Raw genomic sequence first — 24,733 nt, 5'->3', positions numbered from 1 at the left:
GTCGTCATCAGACTCGACTCCACTGACGCGTCGTCTCAGACTCGACTCAACTCTATCCTAGGGATCCCGATGTCTGAATATAGGTATTATATCGAATCTCAGTCGATAGGAATGAATCAATCCCTAAACGGCATCGATATAATTCTTATATCAGTGTCTGGGCGAATCAGCCACAGAATTGACGACTCAGTCAAACCTGACGAATCAGCCAGTAACTAGGCGAATCAGCCAATAACCAGACGAATCAGCCTGTAATTAAGCGAATCAGCTTAAGTTTAGACGAATCAGTCTATAACCCGACGAATCAGCCGGTGACTAGGCGAATCAGCCTATCATGAACGAATCAGTCAATAACCCGACGAATCAGCCGGTGACTAGGCGAATCAGCCTATGACTCAACGACTCAGTAATCAATACATACAGTCAGTATCTAAGCAAATCAGTCAATGACTAGCGAATCAGCAGTCATTACATGCAGTAGCTATAAATCAATAGGCTACAAATATCAATCTTATCACACAGTAGCTATAAATCAATAAACTACAATCATAAGTCTGATCAATTGCAAATATCAATGCAATAAGTAAAAGTATGTGATTTAGGGAAACTCGAGTCAAACCTCACTCGAGTTGTGCAATCCCAACTCAACATTAATTTATACCTTTCTTTCTGATATTCTGGCTCTTGTCGAAGTCTCGAACTCAAAACCTGTCACTATCGATCTGACAAGAACAATATCGAGGAGTATAATATCAATACACCACTCGAATCAAATCTGTTCTGCTCAATACTTCACTTACTTCAATATCGATGGCATAACGGTATAATATCAATATACCCAACCATACCATATCAATCAGATATTACTTCTAATATCTCCAACTCAATAACAACTCAATTCTGATATCAACTCGAGTCCAAAACTACTCCGAAAATCATAACAATTCCATAATCAGTCCGTTTCTTAATCTGACTTCGATTCTATGATGTCTACTATGTCAAGCACAACATATATGAGTTCCATTCAATTCTGACAATATCATAATTTCAAAGCATGTCAAAACGTAGTAAAACTTACGTCCAGTTGTAGCCTACGTTGCTAGGAACTCGATACTGAAGTCGGATTCAAAATCAGACGGACGGATTGAAAGATAAAGGCGTAAGGATTTCTCGTGCCAAAGCTTCGACTCTTTTCCTCAATTCTGAATGAATTTCGAAGGAATTACAGCACTATATATATCAACGCGTGCATGTCATGAGGTGTCACAATTTCCGCAACACACGTTGTACCGCGGGTGCGGTAGTGTAAGGAGCGCGGGTGCGCTCATGCGTCGACAATCTTATCCATCTTGCAATTGCACGACCGCGGGTGCGGTACATGTCGAGACCGCGGGTGCGGTACTGCACCGCGGGTGCGGTAATGTTACCACCGCGGGTGCGGTCACCCTTCGGTATTGATTCTTCCAAATTCTCGTACCACCATCGCGGGTGCGGTCCTCCCCTTACCGCGGGTGCGGTCTGGCATGCTCATATCTTTCATAATTTTATTCCTGAATACACTTCTCGGTGTCCCGATTAATCCCGTCATAATCACATGAAATGATAAATCAATCATCGTTAATTGCAGTGATTAATTCTTGGGCATTACAGTCATGATGGAATTTGTGGCAGAAATAAAGGAATGGAGAAAGTTTGCAAAAGGCGAAGTGGTTATACCAGAGAGTGATAAACTTCAAGAGAATGACGTCAAGCTGCTGAAAGATCAAGGCCAAGGATCAGGAGTTTCTCAGGCAGGTGAAAGTCGCCGCTTGGGGGAAGCACGAATTCCTGAATCTGCCAGGGAAGGAAGGTACACTCCTCCGCACAAAAAGGATGAGGAATTGGGGTTAAAATTCCAAAATTGCAGTAACAGTAAACAAATGGCTGGTAATATGTTCTCTGTGACGTCTCCTAACTTACATCCAGGGATGTGTGGTGATGGGGGAATGCATGGATATTCAGTTCCAGGTTCGGGGAATAACACTCGGGGGGCAAATTATTCCCCGCACCCATTGCGAAAAACTCCAGTCTTGGACTCCGAGACTGTACATGATGTTATTCAAGGGTTGTATGGCCCGGGAGTGAGGCCAATCAACCGACCAGAGTTTCATAAGTCATACCCCGATGTTGTTGATCGTGAAAATCCTTACCCACGAGGATATCACATTCCAGACTTTACTTTGTACTTGGGGGAAGACTGTCAATCTAACGTGGAACATGTGACAAGGTTTACAATACAGTGTGGGGAACTAGCAAATTTGAATAATTTTTCCAACTACAAGTTACGTTTGTTTCCCAATTCATTGACTAGTATTGTTTTTACTTGCTATGCCACACTGCCTCGGAAAATGACATTTGAGGTAAAGGAGAACAAGACAGAAACTTTTCATGGAAGAGGCCGCTGTCACAGTGGAGATAATATGTATTATAGTGGGAGGAATATGAGGTACAGTAGGGGATCCATGGCCAAAAGGCTGGAGAACCAGCACCTCGAAAATGTTTCGTTTCATGGGTCAATGAATGGCGAGGGAAGGAGTGACCGACAGTCATTCCAGAAGTTAATACAGAGGCCACCACCTCTAGACACCAATAATAGATATGAAAGAAAATCTCGTTTTATTATTCCTCCCAGAGCAATCCCCAATGGTGTATGGAAACGGGTAGAGCATCCAAAGTTCCTAAAACTGCTTTCTCGGACCCAAAAACGACGTTTGTTGAGAGAAAAAGCTGCTGAGCGCAGATCTAAGGTGGAGGAATCACTAAGAGAGAAGAAAAAATTTGGGAGGAAGGCTACTGAAGATAAAGAAGAGGAAGATGGTGATTTGTTAACGGAGGAAGATAGTAATGTTGTCAAGAGAGCTACTTTTAAAGTGGGGCAGATTCTAGTTTCGTTTGAGTGTGCCACTGGCTCATTAATGTTGCCAGAGGAATTCAAACGCAAAAGGGTGTTTGAATCCGATGTATTCCCTGGAAGTCAAAGTGGTACAGAACCTATCCAAACTGATATTTTGAATGAAAGCATTGGTGTTCTTATCGATGAAGAGAAAAGAGTGTTAATGAAGCGACCTACCAATGAAATGACGAAACATATCAAATCACTCTACATTGTAGCGCACATGAATGGAAATCCGTTTTCTAGAGTGCTGATAGATAATGGGTCTGCTGTGAATATTTTGCCATACAGAATCCTTCAGAAGTTTGGGAAGAATGTGGAAGACTTGATATCTACCGAATTCTCTGTGGCAGCTTTTACTGGGGAATCTACAAAAACTTTGGGTGTGTTGCTAGAAAATGTTACTGTGAGGTCTCATCCTCGCTGTCAGCTTTTTTCGTGGTCCATTCCAGTGCTAGCTTCCATGAGTTGTTAGGGAGGGATTGGATTCACTCCAATCATTGTGTACCATCATCTATGCACCGGTTACTGTTAATGTGGAAAGAGGATGAAGTGGAAGTGATATAGGCTGATTCACAGCCGTATCAATCGAATTCCAATGCCGTGGAAGCTAGATATTATGATGGAGCATTTGGTCCAATCAAGTTTTGTAACTACAAGATGCATGGACAACCAGGAGCAGTGTACATGGATACTCAAAAGGTTAAAGAAATAGTTGAGAAGGTTCTCAAACCTATTGCCATGGTCTCTCCTAGACCTATGGTCCGACCTATTATCGAGGAGGTCGATGACTAAGTTCACTAAAAAAGAGATGGAAGTCGCTGCAACTTCCGAATGGAAAGCCACATTGTAGCAGCTGGTGAATGAAGTACAATCTCAGGAGTTGTGGGATATCGATGGAGCTAAAGTAATATTTGAGGAGGAACGTAGAGGTAGTGAGGAAGAAAAGTTACAAATGAGGATTTCATCTTAGCTCCGGCTTGGATGAAAGATCGACAGCCGGAGACATGTGGTTTATAAAAATTGAAAAGATGGGAAGTATTGTACAAAGTAGGCTGGATGGCCACTTTGGTTAATTTTGTCATATTGGCTTATAAGAAGTTTCTGTAAATATGAGAGGAATAGGCTTTTAAGCCATTCCTTGCTAAAAAGCTCATTCCTTGCTGAATTTGTTTGCAAATAGTGATGGAGCATCTGTGAATAAATAAAAAGAAAATTTGCTCATGGAATCCTTTGCAGCTGATGTATTTTTAAGAGAATAATGTGTTGTCTTGTTAGCCAAAGTGATGACGTGTAGAGTACGTTTATTACATATTTCGATATTTTGATGGTGTTTGGAAAGTATGGATGTTAATGAGCATTGGTGATAGCGTATTGTGAGAATCTTAAAGGAAACAGGCTAGTTAGCCGTTATTTTTAAGTGATTTTTACAAAAATTTTGGCAGAGTTTCCCTTGTAAATGTGATATGCCAAAATTGTAAACACCTGCAAATATATCCCAAGCAACATATACCAGAACAACAATGTATTTTACAAACAAAGTTTGGCTATCAAGCCACTTTTCCAACCCTACACCTCATAAAAGACACTTGCCAAACCATGGCAAACAAGTGCAAAAAAGTACACCTACTGTCCCTGGCCTACTTATTTTTTTTCAAATGTGTATTACACTTCATACATATATGCTCAATCAGTTGCAAAGATATTCATCCAAGCTTGGAAATTATTTTGGATTGGCCGGCGGCATTCCCAAGAGGTAATTTCCATATCCATTGGTATTTAAGGTACTGCTTGCATTGGCCTTTGAGATAAATCCTCAATTTCTCCAACTATGTTCCTGCGAAATAAATGGGAGCACATTAGAAATAATGGGATGTTGATCAACAAAACCATGCTTTGTGTGTGCTATTGTTGTCATTGATGTGACACGTGTCACTTCTTTGTGAGATGGAATGAATCTTGCCATTTTTTAATTTATGGCTTGCCAAGATTCCAGAAAATGAGATCTCATCCTCAGTGAATTTGGGTGGAGCATCACCATTCCTTGTGCTGGTGCATTTCTTTTAAGCGCATGGAATACAGAAGTTGCACTAGCTATATGCCAAGTTTTGAATATGGGCGCCAAGGGAGTCGTCCTGTTGAGATGCAAGCAGTGGGTGTTGCAAGGTATTGCTCATAAAAAACTCATTCTGACATATTCACGAACACCTTGAGTGCATCATGAAATATGATATATTCTACAAAGTTTTTGTGATGGGGGATTGGATAAATGGTGAAATATACCTACCTCGAGAAGATGTGGTTTGATGTGAAGGAGATTGACGATGACAACTTTCAGAAACTTGAATGGCATCACAAAGTCGATGGAGCGGCAATTTCTTCGGGAAAATCGGTGGGCACCGATGGAGGTTTGGGGGAAGTGAGAAAGAAAGAGATAAAGAATGGTTTGAGGAAGGTGATATGAATTAGGGGGTTCAGGGAATGCACACTTTGATTTAACCCGATAGAAGGAAAACATGTGTCTCGGTCAATTCATATTCAAGTCACAGAACCATTCCTTCTTAACCATATATTTCTACGCAGTGTATGAATAGCTAGTTTGGCCAAAATTGGGCCAAATTAGTAAAATGTCCAAATAGCCAAAATTAGGCAAAAAATGTCCAAATTGGCCATTGGCCCAAATTGGCTAGGGAGGCAGTTGTTTAGCCCAAATATTTGAAAACCCATCAAATATAAAAGTCTGCAGAATATGAGAAGGCCCAATGAACAAGCCCATAAAGTGTCAGTTGAAGGCCATGACGGAGGAGGTGATCCACGACACATCATGGATAGACGTGGAAAATGGCCAAACCGTTTAGGGGAGTTGTACAAAAATGGGAACGAAGGAATCAGAGAGCCCCCCCGACAAAATCAACACAAAATCTACAGCATAATTTCTGCAGAATTCCATCAATTCTATGTTCATTTATTTCGTTTTCCAATAGTCAGTATTTGAATTTTGATGTTTTCCTCCGACTTTCTTGTAAAAATGCCGATCAAATTCATGGCAGCATAATGAATGTTGATGTTGTTTATGAATTCCACCTTTAATTTCAGTATATTCTTCATTTTATGTTCTTATTTTTGGAGACATTTCGAGGGAATTAGAACGAACGATCGAATCGAGAAACACAACGTTTGGTAAAAGAAGTCAGATTATTTTCACAAATTTGGCACGAACACGTGCCTGGCACGCCCGCAATTTTCGTGACAAACAGTATTATTGAATTATTTTATGGAGTAAGAATTTTAGTTGTACATGATTTTTTAAAACTTATCGTATGGCATGTTGGACACATATATGCGTGGATTGACAGAGAGTTTAGGGCGGATTTGTCCAAACTCGAGATTGCACTGCCTAGAAAATTATAAGACGTAAACCCGACGGGTCCGATCCAAATTAGACTTGTTAACCTGCTATACATTTAAATATGAAAAATTAAATAAATTATTATTATTATTAATGTAATAATATATAAATACATACATATATATATATATATATATGTATATTAATGAAAATATATATACATAATATGTATATGCTTATACATAATATGAAAAAACTTACAGCAAACCCGCAATTGGACTCGTTGACTTGGATCCGCCTTGTCTCGAAATCCGTGTGACCGGGTTTTAACCAACACCAAATGAAAAGGGTTTAACACGTGCCAAGTTTTAACTCGATCCTTGCATCCAATTTTTTTAAAATATTTGTATACCTTACTCAACTTTAATAATATTAATAGTAATATATGCACATGTGTTACATATGTTATTATTATTATTTTAATTTGATCAAATAATACTAAACAATTAACATGAAATTATTTCAGAAGAGCGGTTCGATTTAAAAAAAAGTTTTGTTTAGATTTTTTTTACGTAAAATATGGAGTGACTTGAGGATGTTTTTAGTAGGATAAAAATCATAATTATGAAATTAAATATTTTGATTATCTCTAAAATAATTACTCTAAAAATCTCACATTTAATAATATAATAATAATATAAAAATATAGATAGTATAGATTGTCTTACCAAATAAGAGCGTCACTTATACTAACTAAATTGATTTGGTGAAGTCAAAAACAAAATATCTAAAATACCTTTCAAATAAAATAATAATAAGAAATAAATTTTCAACCTTCTAATTTCTATCTTAACCTCCACGTGTCGACGATTTTTTCCATTTTCCTTGCCTCCATTTTACTTTCAAATTCAAAAACAAAATTTAAAAAAAAAATCTCTTCCTCTTTGTCACTCCAAATCTCATCTCTTTCTATTTTATTTAGTAAAATACCGTCATAGTAATTATATTAGAAGGTTAGTATGATCAAAAGTGATATTACAACTCTAACCCAACATTTACTAGATAAAAATAAGTCTTGTGAGATGGTCTTACAGATATCCGTGAGATAAGTCGACCCGATCTATACATGGAGTAATAAATAATGTTTTTGTTATAAATAATAATATTTTCCATGAGTTGAGTAAGGAAGGAAATATGTATCACGAAATCGACTTGTAAAATGATCTAATACGAGTTTTCGTGTTTTACTGATGTATACTAATAAAAATTTAGATAAATGAAAAAAGTATACCAATATCATTATTAATTAAAATTTAATATTGTATTATTAAAATTTTAGATTACAATTCTTAATTTTGATTGGAGGAAGTGGACCGGTTATGTTTTTAGATTAGATATTTATTTATTTATATTATATTTAATTTTTTTCTTGGGATTATCAAATTTACCGAAGAGTCCCTTAGATCTTGATATATTTAAATATCTCCACACCTATTATTTAATAGCACATTATGGGTAATCTATTTTATAAATTTTATTTATTATTAGGATTTTAAATTTATAATAAATTATGTTTTGTTAGGTTTTTTTTTTTTGTATTTATGAAATAATTTTAAAGAATTTTTCATAGTATTATTGAATTATTTTATGTAGTAAGAATTTTTGTTGTACATGATTTTTTTAAGACTTATCGTATGACATGTTGGACACATATATGTGTGGATTGACAGAGAATAAGGGAGAGAGTTATCTTATGCATACACATCAAATGTGATGAGGAGGGGAATTAACGGGACGAGTTTAGGGCGGATTTGTCCTAACTCGAGACTCTACTGCCTATAAAAATTAAAGGCAAAAATTTATGTGAGACGGTCTCACATGTCGTATTTTGTAAGACGGATCTCTTATTTGGATCATACATGAAAAAATATTACTTTTTTATGCTAAGAATATTGTTTTTTATTGTGAATATCGGTAGTGTTGACCCGTTGACTTATTGGACTCGTTGACTTGGATCCGCCTTGTCTCGAAATCCGTGTGATCGGGTTTTAACCAACCAGAATTTGGCACCCAGGATTTGGGAAGATTTCATGGGATTTTGATTTCAAAATCCTATTTTTATTGTTTGGCAAGATGTTAAAAAAAAAGATTTGGATTTGCTTAGGATTTCATGGGATTTCCACAAGTATATCCAAATCTCATCAAATTTGATAAGATTTGGTGGGATTTGGATTTTAAAAACATAAAATCACTTTTTCATCTAACACATCATTCTCCACCAAAAGTTTATAAATAGTTAGACTTTTTTTCCTTTTAACTTTTTTTAGAAGTTGAAATATTTCGTTTAAATTTTATAAGTTTATTGTGTTATTTACTGATTAATATAATAAAAATTATAATAATTATCAAAGCCTCTTTTTACATTTTAATTATTATTTTATGTGCATTCTGATTAATAAATAATAATTAATTTTTGAACTACAAATACAAATAATAGAGAAGAATTATTAATTTCTATACTTTTTTAGTTATTTATGTTTATATGATTTCTAAGGGTAGTTTAGTAAAATTTTAAAATTCCAAATTCGAATCTTTTTTTCTCCAAACAAGAAATGAATTTGTAAATACCATTTTTAAATTTTAAACCAAACACCAAATGAAATTTCAAATACTTGAATTTCCAAATCCAATTCCAAATCTCACGAAATCCTCTCAAATCGTGGTGATCAAACACACTGTAATTATATTAGTAGGTTAGTATGATCAAAAGTGATATTACAACTCTAACCCAACATCTATATCTATATCTATATCTAGATATATATAAAAGCAGAGTTTTTGTCAAAAATAGAAATTTCCCGCCAAAATGTCATTTCTAGAAAAGGAAAGATTTATTATGAATATTGATATTTGTGTACTGCAATAAATGATCACTTCATTTATTGTTTGCATTTATTATACCAATTCTTTTAATTCAATTTTGAATTAAAATAACTTTTATATTAATTCAAATGTAATTTATGTATTTTATGTTTTTTTATTTTTTACTCAAATTAAAACTAAGCTCTATAGAAAACATAAATTATATTAAAAATTTTGCATTGATCATATCAATCATTTTAATTAAAAACTGTATAAATAAATTTAAAATACAAATGATTGCAATGTTCAGTATCGTTCCTGAGTTAAATCATTCAAAAATAAATTTTTCAATTTTAAGTAATTTCTGCTCAAATTACGTACTAAAAAAGAAATACAATATTTAATTAGTTTATTTAATTTTTTAAAAAATAAAATTGGTTGAGTGTTAAAAGTTATCACTACAACAAGGTTTTCCAATAAACATTAATTTACCATTTAATAATCATAAATTTTTTTATCTTAATTACACATTATTTCGAAATTACCTTAATTTGAAATAATTAATGTGTTGTAATTTTTTTCCAAAACCATATGTATATTGTATATCTTGAATTGTCTTCTTAAAAATTCAAATAAGAGAGCACAAAAAATTAAAGATATAGATTCAAAAGAGTTTCAAATGGACGTTAAATTACTCTCAATAAACATGTATATTACCTTCAATAATCAGAAATTTTTGACACTCAATGCATGCAATTCGAGATTTACATAATTTGAAAGAGTTAATATATGATATAATTATGTCAAAAGCTTCAAATGTATAATTATCGTCCATTGGGATGTCTTATTTGAATTTAAAATTATAAATAACGCAATATTGTATATTATATTAGAAACCAATTTTATTCTATTTATTTTACTAAATTTATCTATTCCAAAATTGAATTTTGAAATGACATCTCTTTTCAGCATCATATATGAGTTGAATCATTTCAAGATGTAATGTTCGTTTAAATTTAGATTTGTTTGTTGTTATGAACTACCTACATATGGAAACAACGAGAACAACAAGAAAATTTGAAATCTTTCTTTCATAATCGAGAAGTAAAAAATATCATTCATCTATTTGTACAAAATTTTAGTTATTACGTATTACTAATATGATAATTTTCTTCTATATTACAAAGTTCACAGATACATTATAGTATAAAATTTCCCATAATGAGAATGATTAAACCAATTCTAAAGAAATTAAGCATATTATTAGAAGCCACCTTATAAAATTTATTGACATTATTTTAGAATACACATAATAAATGTTAATTAAATAAATTTTCTAATTTATACATAATTTACTTATGATCACGTGTTTCATTTTTCTTTCAGAATAATGAGTTGTTGTGTATATTATGAAGAGATTTTGTAAATAAAATCACAACTCATTTGGATAAAGATATTGATGAAACAATTATTGTTATCATTCGAATGTGTCAAACACGTGTAATGTCACAAAATTCTTTGTGAATGTAGATTTAGACGAAATTACTGGATTTTCAAAAAATTATTTTTCATTAATTTTATTGAATGTGATTTTAAAATATTTTTTTATCTCATGTTAAAAAATAATAATATATATCTTCTTGAAAATTAAAAAATTAAATATGTATTAAGGCTGGTGGACGACATCAATACACTAAACACAATAAGCATCATGTCATTGCCTTAGACTAACACAATCTAAAATTTTGAGATATGATAGTGATTATTAGCCAAAAAAAGTTAATCGACACGCGTTGTATTTAAGAAATTTTTTTAAAGTTAACGAAAAATAGTTTTTATTATTATTTTTTATAATTATATTATTTTTTTCAATTTAAATATTTATTTATTTTCACTAATTTTTAATAATATTATCTCGTGTATCGCACATATTAAATACTAGTTTACTAGATAAAAAGAAGTTTTGTGAGATGGTCTTACAGATATCCGCAAGATAAGTCGACCCGATCTATACATGGAGTAATAAATAATGTTTTTGTTATAAAAAATAATATTTTCCATGAATTGAGTAAGGTAGGAAATATGTATCATGAAATCGACTTATAAAATGATCTAATATGAGTTTTCTTGTTTTACTGATGTATACTAATAAAAATTTAGATAAATGAAAAAATTATACCAATATCATTATATTTTTTTAAAAAATATTTCATATAAAATTAAAATTTAATATTGTATTATTAAAATTTTAGATTACAATTCTTAATAAAAAAATTAATAATAATAATAATAATAATAATAATAATAATAAAAATAATAATAATAATAATAAATAAAGATAAATTAATAATCAAATATTTATCGTTAAAATTTTAAGATGTTTTAATAATTATTTTGACCCAGTTTAAGATCTAATTTTATCAATCAAATAGTTATCCATAAAATTGGATCTTGGTTAAAATGATTATTAATACAATTTAAAATAGTATTAACTGTATTTCAGCTTAATTGGACTCTTTTGTTGTTGGGCTTTGGCTTGGGCTGGATTTTGTCACTTTATAAACTCATCATTTTCGATAAACCATCCCCCAGACCTCACCCCAGCGAGGAGAAATCGCCGCCGATCTAGCCGACTGTTGCTCTAGATTCTCCGTTTGCGGTGAGTTCTATCTTCCAGTTTGTGGTGTCGTTATTCATAGGATGTTATGATTTAGGTCTATAATTGAAAGAGGATGATGGTTATAAGTGAATTTAGGGGGCGACGCAATTTGTTTTAATGTTTTTGTTACTGTGAATATTTTTCGGGTAACAGTTATTGCTATGTTAACGAGGGAATTTTTTTTCATGCTTTGTTATAATTCGTATTATTTGTTTTTTAATTTGGGGAAATTTGGATTGTGAGCAGCGGAAAAGATGGTTTTGTCCGATGAGGAAATCACACGACTTTATAGAACCCGGAAGACCGTGATGCAAATGCTGAGAGACAGGGGTTACGTGGTGGGTGATTTTGAGATTGAAATGTCGAAGGCCCAGTTCATCCAGAAGTATGGAGAGAACATGAAGAGGGATGACCTCTTTATTGTTAAAGGCATGCGTGACAATAGCTCCGATCAGGTTTGTGGTCTCGTGAATTCCTTAAGTTTCACTATTTTGTGATTATTGTGAAATTTATTGAGAACACCATACCAAGAGTTTAGCCTTTTGAGATATCACGTAAAGAATGGTAGAAATTTTTAATCTTCATGGTTTTTTGGACGGGTGGAGAGAGTGTTCTGGTATGAAGACGGCACCATACCAAGACTTCAGCTTCTTGAGCTGCATGGTTTTCTCATATTTCAACTTATCTGGGAGAAAGTTCACCATGGTTGTTACTCGTCTTTAATAATAGCCTGTGACCCCTGTTCATCTTGCCCCTAGTTCTATGTTGGCCAAAAGCCATAACTAAGTTATTGTGATTGCAATTGGTGTGTTTGACAGTGTTCTGTTGAGTATACTGTTATGTGTACGAGTTTGCGATCTCTATCCAATGGGCAATGGTTGATCATGCAGATCAATGCTCGTGTGTTTGGAAGTTTTGCATCCTTCTCGACCTATTTTTGCTAATGTGGTGTGGGCCTCGTTTGAGAGATTCTCGTGGTATCGTGTTAGAAGAGAAATTTAGGAAATCAAACTTGAATTTTTTATCGCTTCTCATTGTAATATATGTACAAGAACGAGTCGTGGAATTTTCGAAAATACAACTTACGAATCTAAGAATTATCCTGAAAGGGATAATTCTCTTTTTTCAGGATAATTCTCTTTACTCTAACTGCTAACAAAGGTTAACGTGATAAAAAAATTTATTCAAATCCGAAATAACTGAAGGAAAAAATGATAAAATTCATCTGCTGGATTTTTCTTGAATCTTCTATTAGTATGTCGATGATGTACAATATCTCAGAAGTTGTTGGCCTTTTTCCTTGTCCTTGATTGGCTGGATCGGTGGCAACACTTGCATGGTTCAGAATTTTGGCTTATGCAAGCAATTCACAGTTTGCCTTCTCATTGCCAGATATATGTGTTCTTTCCAGAGGAACCGAAAGTTGGAGTTAAGACAATGAAGACTTATACCAACCGCATGAAAACTGATGGTGTTCATCGGGCAATCTTAGTAGTCCAACAAAATTTAACTCCATTTGCTCGTACCTGCATAAGTGAAATATCTTCGAAATTTAACCTAGAAACTTTTCAGGTGATTGCTGTCTCTCATTGTCATAATTCATATTATTTATTTGAATAATAGGATGATCATTTTGTTCAATGGATATTTTTTTTGAATTCTTAGTTCTCATGCATTTTCATGTGAACTGTTGAGTAATAAGTATATTAGCTGTGTCATCTACATTTGGCATTTCTGCTGCTTAGTTGTACATTTATATGACTGAAGTTCAACGCATGCGGTTATGTATGATTTATGTGGAATTTAGGGATACTTATGACTAAGGACTGTCATAGTACAGGAGGCAGAGTTGATGGTCAACATTAAAGAGCATGTCCTTGTTCCTGAGCATCAGCTTCTCACTCCTGAAGAAAAGAAGACTTTACTCGAAAGATATACTGTGAAAGAAACACAGGTTAGTTAATGACAACCGATGCAACATCACAGGACACAAGTATATTGTTTTTATGACAATAAATTGAACTCTTAAGAAACCTTTTCTCCCACTCCTACTTGCATAATTTGACTATAAAGCAGCTTGGATACTGTGTATCTTGCTTCTTGAATAGTTTGTTTAATTTTGTTCAGCTACAATTTTCGGTTTTTCATTCAACCTCTAACTATGCAGCTTAGATTTAGCATGAAAGATTGTCGGTCCATTGTCATTACGAACTTTATGATTTTCGACGGTGCTCATTATTATAACCAGTTACATTCCAATAATTCTTCTTCACAGGCCGGCACTATCTGTGGACCTTTTTTCTGTTTGTAACCAACAACTCATGAATGAGAGTTATATCAACCAGGGGGGTTGTGCATTTAGTATTACTGTACAATTTTTGGCAAACTGATTTTTTTTTGGGGAAAGTGAAGAAATTGGCGGTCATAGATGCCAATCAACCACAGCCAGTGCATAGAATTTCTAAGAGAATGGATTCAAAAAATGAAAATGGTGGAAACTTTTATTTCAGGATAAAGAAAAGAATTGGCTATGGTGACAAGTAACAGCAAAGTGCTGCCTCCCTGTGGAGTGCCCTGGCGGTTGGTGGCAGCCATAGCTGCATTGAGAATGAATATATATTATAATTTTTTGGTTCAGTTCCGGAGGTTCTACCAGTTAATGGAGTGATTAAAAATTGCACCGATAATTATAACTTTATTAAACAAACTTGTGAGTAATATTTACATATTCCAGACTGTGAAAGTGGCCAACAAATACAATCTACTCCACTGCATATATTTATAAATCGCTTTTCCTCTTTAAACCCGTGTTCCAATCCTTTATTATATATAGTTATGCCAAACAGATAAGAAATCTCAATTGTTTTTATGGCTATGGGATGTTTCTTAAACATGGAATTTTTTCTGTTTGCTGGTATTGTGGCTTTCCCTTATTTATGCTCACAACTTGTTCATTCTTGGCTTCTTGCTATTATGGTCTGCCTGACCGGTGTTTCTTATGATTGTGGTGTAACAGTTACCTCGTATTCAGATAACCGACCCCATCGCCAGATATTACGGGCTAAGGCGTGGACAAGTAGTGAAAATTATCCGACCGAGTGAGACTGCTGGGCGCTATGTTACTTACCGTTTTGTGGTTTGAACTTGTGCAGCTTTGGTTGTGAGAGGACATTCTATCATGAATTTTAAAATCTCGATCTGGGTTATGGACGAAATGTGCCTCTGTGTTTGTTTAAAGGTTCAGGAATGTTTCTTGAACAAGTTCTTGAACCTTTGAGATTGTCGAGATGTAATTTCCCCTTGAATGATTTGTTGATCTGTGCCAGGTTAAAGAAAAGAATTGGCCATGGTGACTGGTAGCAGCAAAAAAAATGGTCTTTCTTAGCTTAATATTATTTTTTTAGAATAGCTTAACTTTTAGAATTAATTTTGATTATTTTTTGTTTAAAAATATGGATATAATTTTATTTTATTATACATATATATATGTTTTTTATATTTTTAATTTTGCTAAATATATATTTTTATTATTTATATACATATTGAAGATATTTAGAATATATTTTTAATATATTATATTATTATTTATATAATATCTAATAAAAGATGATTCATTAGGATTGAAAATCTAATTTTTTTGCCTATAAATACTCAATATAGTATGAACATGTCACCCCTTTGTCCTACGCGTGGGAAAATGAATATTTAAAATGATTTATAATGAGTTACAATATATTTTTATAATAACTTGGAATAATATTTTCATAAACAGATGATAAATACAAAACAGTTTGTTATAAAAGTTTATTGTTGGATTTTGGAGGTAGACATAATATAATTAAGATATTTTTTTTTAAAATTAAGTTCCACTGATATTATTGTCTCTCCGCCAATTTTAAATGCTTTTGACAACCATCGGAAGTTCACGAAAATCAATTTCAAAAATCCGACTGTAATTACAAAAATATTAAGTGGTTCGAATGTTACACATATACACATGCTTGCATACATACAAATTTTGAAAAAAAAAAAGTCACAACAATTCATAATAGGGGAGTTTGCAAGACAATATTATTTTATGCAATTCAACGTGGATGCTTAACCAACAACAATAGTAGTATGTATATAAGCAAGTTATCCAAACAATATCTTATGACAATGATGTCGATGAGGTTTTAGCTTAACGATAGTCAAAATTGATATTTTGAGATTTGTTGATCTTAGATTCGAATCTCATTGAATGTTGACAAATTTTTTAATTTATATTTAAGTAGATTCAGTTATTTATTTGTAGTTTTTTTGCTCGAAATAAGCAAGTCTCGAGTTTACACTCAAGTATTGTCAGATTAGTAAGTCTCGAATCCATGCTCAAATTTTGTATGTGATACGGACAGCCGCGTTCTATCTTTGAATTTTCATAATCTTCTTAAAAAAAAATCATTATAATAATGATGATGTAAGTGTGCACGTACTCATGACGCCATCATTACGCATTCGGGAGTGCTATAAATAGAAATCCCACGACTCGCTTACCGCGTTTTCTCCAAAATTCTTTCGTCGGTCTTCACCCCACAACCTTTTACAAGTCTCCTCCTTTCACAATTGATGCGGATTTCCTGCCCAAACCCTAGCTAAATCCACTCAAAATCCAGTGGAAATCCGGATTTTTTACACAGGAAGTGTCGCCTCATTCTGCGTACTGGGTTGGCGAGCTGAAGATTCCTTCCTCCCGATTCATGGATTTTGCTCCCCGCGGCTACTACGATGCATCTCTTACCGAAAATCTTCTCTCACAGCTCTGAAAGAAGCAGAGAGGGAATGGATTCCAGCACTGGCCGGAGCCGCCGGGCTCCCAAGCCGAGGCCGAAACTCGACCGCCGCAACGCGGTGAAGAACATTAACTACGACTTCTCGCGTTCTAGTTCCTCGGCCTCTTCGTCATATTCGTCGGAAGAGTCTCTGCGCACGCGTTCACTTGATTTGTACGAGGGCCAGACGAGCTTTCGTGTGGAGGGTATTGATGGGGAGATTGAGATTATCTGCCAGACGCTGGGGTTTTCTGGTATAGATGATTTGATGATACCGACTGAGGAGTATGAGGCTATGAAGGTTCGATCTTCTTCCGATCCTCTTGTATTTAGCCAGCTGAAGGAGCCTATATGTGGTCGGAGATCTAAATTTAATCGTGATAATATTGCTGAGGTTCCTGGTGCTGGTCATGTTGATGTAACTGATCGAAAAATCACGGGTGCAGATGTCTATGTTGGATATCCTGGTGATGATGATGGTGAAACGAGTGATCTTAGCTGTGATAAATGTGAGGAACGTCCCGATTTCACGTTTTCTTGTTGTAATATAGATAGGAGTAGACCTGGTAATTTAAGTAGCAGCCTTTGTAAGTCAGGTGATAGATTAGAGAGTAGTGAAAGGTTAGGCAATGTAAATTTGAATAATGTAAGTGGAGGATCAAATGAGTTCCGTGGAAATGGTATTAAGGGTGTGCGGCCGCCGATTCTGGCACCGCCGCCTTTGATGTCATTACCCTGGGTTGATAAAGAGTGCTCCACTTGGGATATTTTGAACTCATTTGCTCCAGTCAGTGACATGGGCAATCTGATGTATGGTAGAGGATTTTGCTCAGACGAGGATGAGGAAGAGACTGAAGTAGATGGGAAGGTGAGAAATGAGATGGAGGATGATAGGATGGGTAGGATGATGACGGGGACAGAGAATCATGTTCTGTTGGAATCAATGTTATTTTATTACAACTTCAAATGACGATGATTCTTGCAGTAGCATGACAGAGCCATCACCAAGTATGTCTCCTATTGGGAAATTGAAAAGGAATATCGTAGATTGGCAAAAGGGTGAACTCTTGGGCCGTGGATCATTTGGCTCTGTATATGAAGCCATAGACAAGTAAGTGTTTTCATTTTATATTTCATTGGTTTTTGCTGCTAGCTTGTGATAATTATTTTGTTCATAAGGCTAAATGTAGCTTTTATGATTAGCACGTTGAAACTCAAGTTGGTTTGCTATTATTCACAATTTCCGAAGCTCAAACAATGATTTATGAACAGTAACTGTTACTTATGGTTTTTATTGTGGAAGCAGTTGATCATCTTTCCTTTTAGGAAAATTCTGATTTCAGCTTAAGATGTCGAAAAAATCGGCAAGTTGGAAAAAAGCTTTTCTGTCAAGAGGGGGAGAGGTTAACTTTGATAACATCAATGTAAATGCACTCCCAATTTATTACATGTCTCTTTTTAGGGTGATGCCAAAAGGTATAGCGGACGCGATGGAGAAAATTTCAAGGAATTTTTTATGGGATGGAGCTGGTAGTGAAGGACATAGTCACTTGGTTGTCGGAGAACATGTGTGCAAACCTAAAGAAAAAGGCGGATTGTGTATTGGGAATATTATTTTGAGAAACAAGGCTATGTTGGGGAAACGGTGGTTAAAATTTCGTGGAAAATGGGATCTTGTGGAAAAAGATTATAGTGAGTAAATATGGGTTTCAAGAGAATGGGTGGGATTCGGGTTTAGCAAGAAACGTCATATTCAGATGCCAAAAGAAGTTTATCTCCCAATCATACCCGACTTTTCAACAATTAGTTACGATTAAGGTTAGAGGTGGTAACAAGGCTAGATTTTGGGAAGACATTTGGTGGGGGGATTTTTCCTTTAAAAAACTTTATCCGGCTTTATTTCAGCTATCCACGGTTCACAATATGCTTGTATCACATTTTGTTCAATTTGACAATTCATTGTCTTCCCAATCACGGGATTTGCATTTTCGAAGGGGTGTGAGAGATGAGGAGTTAAATCAGCTTGACCGAGTAATTGGGTTTGTTAGATATGATTAGGTTAAGTGAAGGGATAGATGACTATCGAGTGTGGAGTGGGAATCCATTGGGTCTTTTCTCAGTCAAATCTTTCTTTGAGTCTTTTTTCATCAGAGTCGATTTCCCGCTTTTCCTTATTTCCATGTTATTTGGAAGGTCCCAGTTCCAACAAAAATTCGGGTTTGCTCGTGGACAACGATTCTGGGTTAGCTGCCGACCTCGGAGACGATGCGAAAAAAGTGGCCCTCAATTGCCATGAGCCCCAATTGGTGTTTGTTGTGTAGGAATGATACGGAAACACATGATCATATGCTAATTCACTGTGCATTCACGAGCAGCTTGTGGGCTAGAGCTTTGAAAGAACTGGACTTGGTTTGGGTGGTGCCTAAGTCAACGAATGATTTATTTGTTATGGATCTAGGACAACTAATTGGTAGGAGAGGAAGAATTTTATGGCAAGTAGCGGTTCAAGGAATATGTTGAACAGTGTGGTTGGAAAGAAATCAAAGAATTTTGAAGATACAGAAGACAACAGAGACGAGTGCTGAGATAACATTTAGATCAAAGTTGCTATGTGGATTGACACTCATGACAAATTTTTAGAACGTGTCGATCTCAGATATATTGAGAGATTGTGCTTATGTGTATCATTAATAGAGCATTGATATCATGAAGTTTCTGTTGACAGTGGGCGACTAGTCAACTGATTGTAATTAACTTTTATTACATTATTAATAAATTATCTTTTCTTATAAAAAAAATAAATCTCTTATACTGCTATTAGGTTGGAAAAGGTTTGCTTATTTTACATGGCATGACACTAATTATGCGTACTTTGAGACTCCTTTAATGATAAAGTTTTGCGACTGATCTTGAGTTACATTCTCAAGTTAAACAAGTTTTCCATTCTTTATTGCAGTAATGATGGATTTTTTTTTGCTGTGAAAGAAGTATCTCTGCTTGACCAAGACGACGAGGGAAGACAATGTATCATCCAGCTTGAGCAGGTCTGGTATCCCCAAAATTTTCTTGCTTACCATTTAGATTTTACCACCCATTTCAAATGGGTGGTTATGGTTGTATCATGTGAAATTTCTTTTTCTTCTTCTTATTATTGTTATTTTGCAAACTCCTTTGGTCTTTGATGTAATTTTTCTTCTGTTCTGATCAGGAAATTGCTCTTCTTAGTCAGTTTGAGCATGAGAATATTGTCCAGTATTATGGAGCAAGGAAGGTAACGGACTCTTTACTTTTGATCTTTTTTTATCATTGTTTTCATCTATTATATCCTGATGCAATATTCCTGCTATAGTTTGGCACTGGACTGGTAATGTTCTGATGAAAAATAAACCATGCAAATTTTCATTTATTTTACGTAGTGTCTCTATTATAACATAATTCTCTTTTTCTGTTTGAACGGGGCATTAATTTGTAATTTTGCTATCTCTTACATTGATACGTGATTTTCAGTGATGGTTGCATGAATCCTTCAACTCCATGTACTGGATATGGAAACTTTTTCCGCTTTTCTACTCTGAATTTCGCAGACAAAGTGAACAATCCTGTGAAATTATATATATGTGTTTGTGAATATGGATATATTTTATTCCTTGTGTTTTTCTTTTTACATGTGAAACCATCTTTTTCATTTGCTTTGCAAACTCTTATGTTGCGTTTAGATTAACAGATTTGATTTAGTCGAAAAGAATAGATTTGAGGAAGTATTTGACGAATAAATTTCAAATAATATCCAGGATGTATTTAAAATACGCAACAATTATTTTTGAAATTGCTTAACTAGACATAGAGTTGATTTGAAAATACCTTGAATTTTTTCCATCCAAACTCAAAGAATTCAATCCAAGCAGAACCTGATAGCTTATCCTCTTCTGCTGATTCTTAAGTTTTTCTGACAATGGTTTTTTTTAATTTATGTGTAGGATGAATCACATCTCTATATTTTTCTTCAGCTTGTGACAAAAGGCTCCCTCTTGAGTCTTTACCAAAAATATAACCTCCGAGATTCACAAGTCTCTGTTTATACGAGGCAGATCTTACATGGTTTGAAGTATCTGCATGACAGGAATGTTGTCCACAGGTGAATGTTACAAGGCACTTCTATACATTTTTATTTAGGAAATATATGAATTTGAATTTTTACTAATGAATTCATGTGATCCAGAGCCTATTTTTGATAAATAAATTGGATCATGATGCTTCTCTTATTCACGTGTTGTCTAATCAATCTTATATATGCTTTTTCTAATATTTGTTGATTGTCTACTACTTTATATTTCTTTTTTGTCGCTCATCTTTTTTCACTATTTTCTTTCCTAAGTCACATGTTTCTTTCCCATCATGAAGCTCCTTCTAAAAACATGATTTTAACAAAGTTTTAAAAATTAATTTCATTGCAGAACAAATTAACACGTTTCACTGATTTTTACCTACACATCAGTGCTTGAGTTTCTTATATTTCTGTCTCGTTATTCCCTTTATAGAGATATTAAATGTGCAAATATATTGGTGGACTCGTTGGGTTCAGTGAAACTTGCAGATTTTGGACTTGCGAAGGTTAGAATCCTATTTACTCTTCTCTTTTTGGCATTTTGTATACCTCTTCATATAATTTAAAACAATAGATTATATTTATAAATGTCATTATATCTAACATTATGTGATCAATTATTCCGCAGGCCACCAAGTTGAACGACGTGAAATCCTGCAAGGGGACTGCGTTCTGGATGGCTCCTGAGGTTTGTTGCTAAACCCTCTTTCAGCCAATAGTTTGAGCTGCTCTTGTTAAAGCTCTGGTCTAAATCATTGAGATTCTAAATATTTTGTCCATAAATTTGCTATGAGGTAGATTTCATTTTAGTGCTCCATAAACTACTTTCAAGAATTTTGGAAAGAGTTGTGATCATTTTTGATTGAAGGCTGATGTTAGCTTCTTCATTGAGTATGAGTAAAAAACTTGGAGTTGAATCTGACATTTTCAAAATTTAGCTTGAGCATCTGTTTTGTGTTTCATGCGATCGGATTTTACTCTTTAGGTTTTCAACTTCTCATTTTCTGCCTCTTTTTACTGTTTTCTCTATTCTATGTTATTTGTGTGCTTGATCAGCACTTAAATGAAAATTGGTGACAACCCAGTAGCTGGTGCCCAAAATGGTTGATCAACACCTAATGTAAATCGGCGACAATCTAGTAGATTCACATACAAAGTGGTTTATTTTTAAAAAATGCTTAAGATCTTTTGACCAACCTAAATTTTATAATATAAAGTAAGGGAAATATGATTATTAGGTGATTGATGCATGCTTTCAGGCACAATTTTTTTTGAAAGAAGTTTCATGGTGTGGTCATACATCCGTATCACCTCAGAAGTCAGAGGATGTGAATAAGGCACAAGGGACATTCTTGCACGTCCACAAGATGGCCTGCCTTTTGTTTTCTTACCATTATCTAACTAGAAGAAATGGGAAGAACTATGGAGTTCTTCCATCTTAATCACAAATATTTTCAGCTTGTTTTTGTCCTTTCGACAATCCAAATCCCAAACTTTCTTTCTTTGATTTTGTGTCTAAAGCAGTGTTATGTTGTAAATATTTGAAGTTTGAAGATCCTCGTGGTGTGAGTGAGCATGTGCGTGTTCTCATACCACATTCTAGTGATTATAAATTGTGTTCAGGTTGTTAGGAGCCGGGGTTATGGCCTTGCTGCAGATATATGGAGCCTTGGATGCACCGTCTTGGAGATGCTGACCGGACGATTTCCATATGCCAATTTGGAATGTGTAAGTGAAAGAATGTCAACCGAGGAACTAGAAATAATTCCTCTTTTATACGCCTTTCTTGCGCAGGCTTGTTCTTTTTTGTGTTTCGATTCTTTTCCTGGCACATCGGGAGTACCCTAAAAAAGGGACCTTTTTCGAGAAATTTCCAAACGAACAATTTCAACGCCTTTAGTTTACATTGGGTTGATGAGTGTTAGCTGAAGGGATATTAACTGTGGGAGTTTATGTGTTGAACATTAATATTTAAACGACATTATTTACATCGCTATGGTTGTAGATGCGTGGCATCATGATGTATGGGCTGACTCGGAAAATTCAGTCGGGATAATTTATGTATTTAAGTTGAAAAACTCTTTTGGAATAGCTATCATGTTACTTCTAAATTGTCTGAAAATGCATTCTGTTTGATGCAACAGATGCCAGCGTTGTTCAGAATAGGAAGGGGCGAGAGACCTCCTATTCCTGATTCTCTTTCTAGAGAATCGCGTGATTTCATACTCCAATGCCTACAAGTTGACCCAAGCTTGCGGCCAACAGCTGCTCAGCTCTTATATCATCCTTTTGTTAAGCGACCGCTCCAATCAGGCTCGGCGTCTCCTCTTCATTTCGGACGGCAGATATGAGAAAGTGTTTTGGGATAACTAAAATAACCATTCTTTATCGTCCAATTCACGCCATAGCACATGCTCGAGTGGACTCTGGAATCCGTTACAGCGCCTTAAATCGCCCTGTAAAAGATCTAGCAGTAACATGGCAAGATTTTGAAAGTTGGAGGTAGAAGTTGGGAGATTTTTTTACTCGCGTCTCTCCAAATCGGCCCTGTGTGTCTTGTTCTTCCATTTGCCGTTTGATGGTTATTTCCACAGAAAGTTAGGCAATGACATAATCGTCGCAGAAAATGTATGTAATTTATGGTTGTCCAAAGATTTTTGACATATAAGTCAAAGGTAGGATACTTCAAAATTTACATTCAACTCGTTTCTTATAGCCAAGTTATAGAGACATTTTTATTGTGTTTGGAAATTAAAAGATTCCAAGAAATTCGTTCAATTGCATTATTTATGTTTAGATGAAATATTAAAGTAGATGTTTCAATTTTTTTGTAAAAAAATATATTTTCCTTTCCATTTTGAGAGAATCTTCAGATCCATTCATCAAAATACAACTTTTAAAGATCTGTGATTGTTCAATTTAATCAGAATATTTTTTGCAATTCTTTTGATTATTAATATAATGGTGGTATACATGATATTATCAATCGAGCTGTAATCTGTAAAAGCTTTTGTGTAGAGTTTCATGAACTTATTACTTGAGGAAGTAGGACTGTAGGTTCGCAGTTAAATGTGCAATTTATCATATAAACATGTGGTTCCGAAACATTGTCTATAAACTATATGGCTTCGGCCTCGTTCATGCTATAACTATAACGTATTGTGGGTGTAATAATTATCTTTGTTGGCTAAACAATCGTAACATGTTGCTTGAGTCGATGTACAATTTTAAAGATTTTGAATAGTACGATTACCATTAACTATAGCTTTTGATAAAATTGCAAATATTTGATCCTACAATTAACATCAGAGCTAAAGTCACATGTATAATTCACATTGATTGTGGGAAATGCAATTATTGAGATTGTCGGGATTTCTGTTTAACGGTAAAAACATTGTATGTATCAGATAACAATGTTGTCTCATATGTGATAACACTTAGTGACAACACGCAAAGGAATAATATATACACAAATAAATAACTTAAACAAAAGTAAGTCAAAAATAATTATACACTAGTATAAATACTTGCGCAATGTTTTAGGATAAAATAATCATTATAAAAATAATCTGAGTTTACAAAAACCAACACTAATGATTTTATGAAAAATTATCTTCTTTAACATGTTATTGCATACTAAAACAAATATCCAGATTTAAAACGAAATTAAGGAATGCAAAACGAAACGATGCACCTAAAACTAGAGCAACAAACAGAATCTCCAGTCAATAGTTTCACAAGTGTTGTCTTCAGATGTCTCCAACAACAACGATGATCTTCAAACGACGACGTTCTGTGACTTGATTTTTCTCTCTATATTATCTTGTCTATATCTCTGGTTTTCCGCCTCTCTCTGGCGTCTCTTTTTTCCTTTTCACGTAGCATATGATCTTTATATTTATATACATGTTTTCCCTAGATCTGTTTCCTTGATTAGATGTCTACAATTCATGGTAAGATAGAGCTTATAAGAAAATAAATACTTTTTAAGCACATCAAATTAATTCTAGAGTCATTC

General features: G+C 34.3%; 1 protein-coding gene and 1 pseudogene across 1 annotated transcript; both read left to right on the top strand.

The window, feature by feature from the left end:
- Positions 1–11,671: 11,671 nt before the first annotated feature.
- LOC140819981 (DNA-directed RNA polymerases II and IV subunit 5A) lies at positions 11,672–15,112 on the top strand. Its single transcript, XM_073180273.1, has 5 exons — positions 11,672–11,802; positions 12,049–12,257; positions 13,195–13,374; positions 13,643–13,756; positions 14,819–15,112. The coding sequence occupies exons 2-5, from the start codon at positions 12,057–12,059 to the stop codon at positions 14,942–14,944; spliced, it is 621 nt and encodes a 206-aa protein (XP_073036374.1). The 5' UTR covers positions 11,672–11,802; positions 12,049–12,056; the 3' UTR covers positions 14,945–15,112.
- A 1,232-nt stretch (positions 15,113–16,344) lies between these two features.
- Positions 16,345–23,465, top strand: LOC140819354 (mitogen-activated protein kinase kinase kinase 1-like; annotated as a pseudogene).
- Positions 23,466–24,733: the final 1,268 nt, after the last annotated feature.

The sequence above is a fragment of the Primulina eburnea genome, chromosome 18 (assembly GCF_022965805.1).
Source record: "Primulina eburnea isolate SZY01 chromosome 18, ASM2296580v1, whole genome shotgun sequence".
Taxonomy (NCBI): Eukaryota; Viridiplantae; Streptophyta; class Magnoliopsida; order Lamiales; family Gesneriaceae; genus Primulina; species Primulina eburnea.
This window is presented reverse-complemented; position numbering and strand designations above follow the sequence as displayed.

Excerpts from the sequence above, each read along its gene's own strand:
- LOC140819981 (XM_073180273.1), top strand. The coding sequence starts at position 12,057 with ATGGTTTTGTCCGATGAGGAAATCACACGACTTTATAGAACCCGGAAG. Across the intron at positions 13,375-13,642 it reads TTAACCTAGAAACTTTTCAG|GAGGCAGAGTTGATGGTCAA; the intron begins GTGATTGCTGTC and ends GTCATAGTACAG. Across the intron at positions 13,757-14,818 it reads ATACTGTGAAAGAAACACAG|TTACCTCGTATTCAGATAAC; the intron begins GTTAGTTAATGA and ends GTGGTGTAACAG.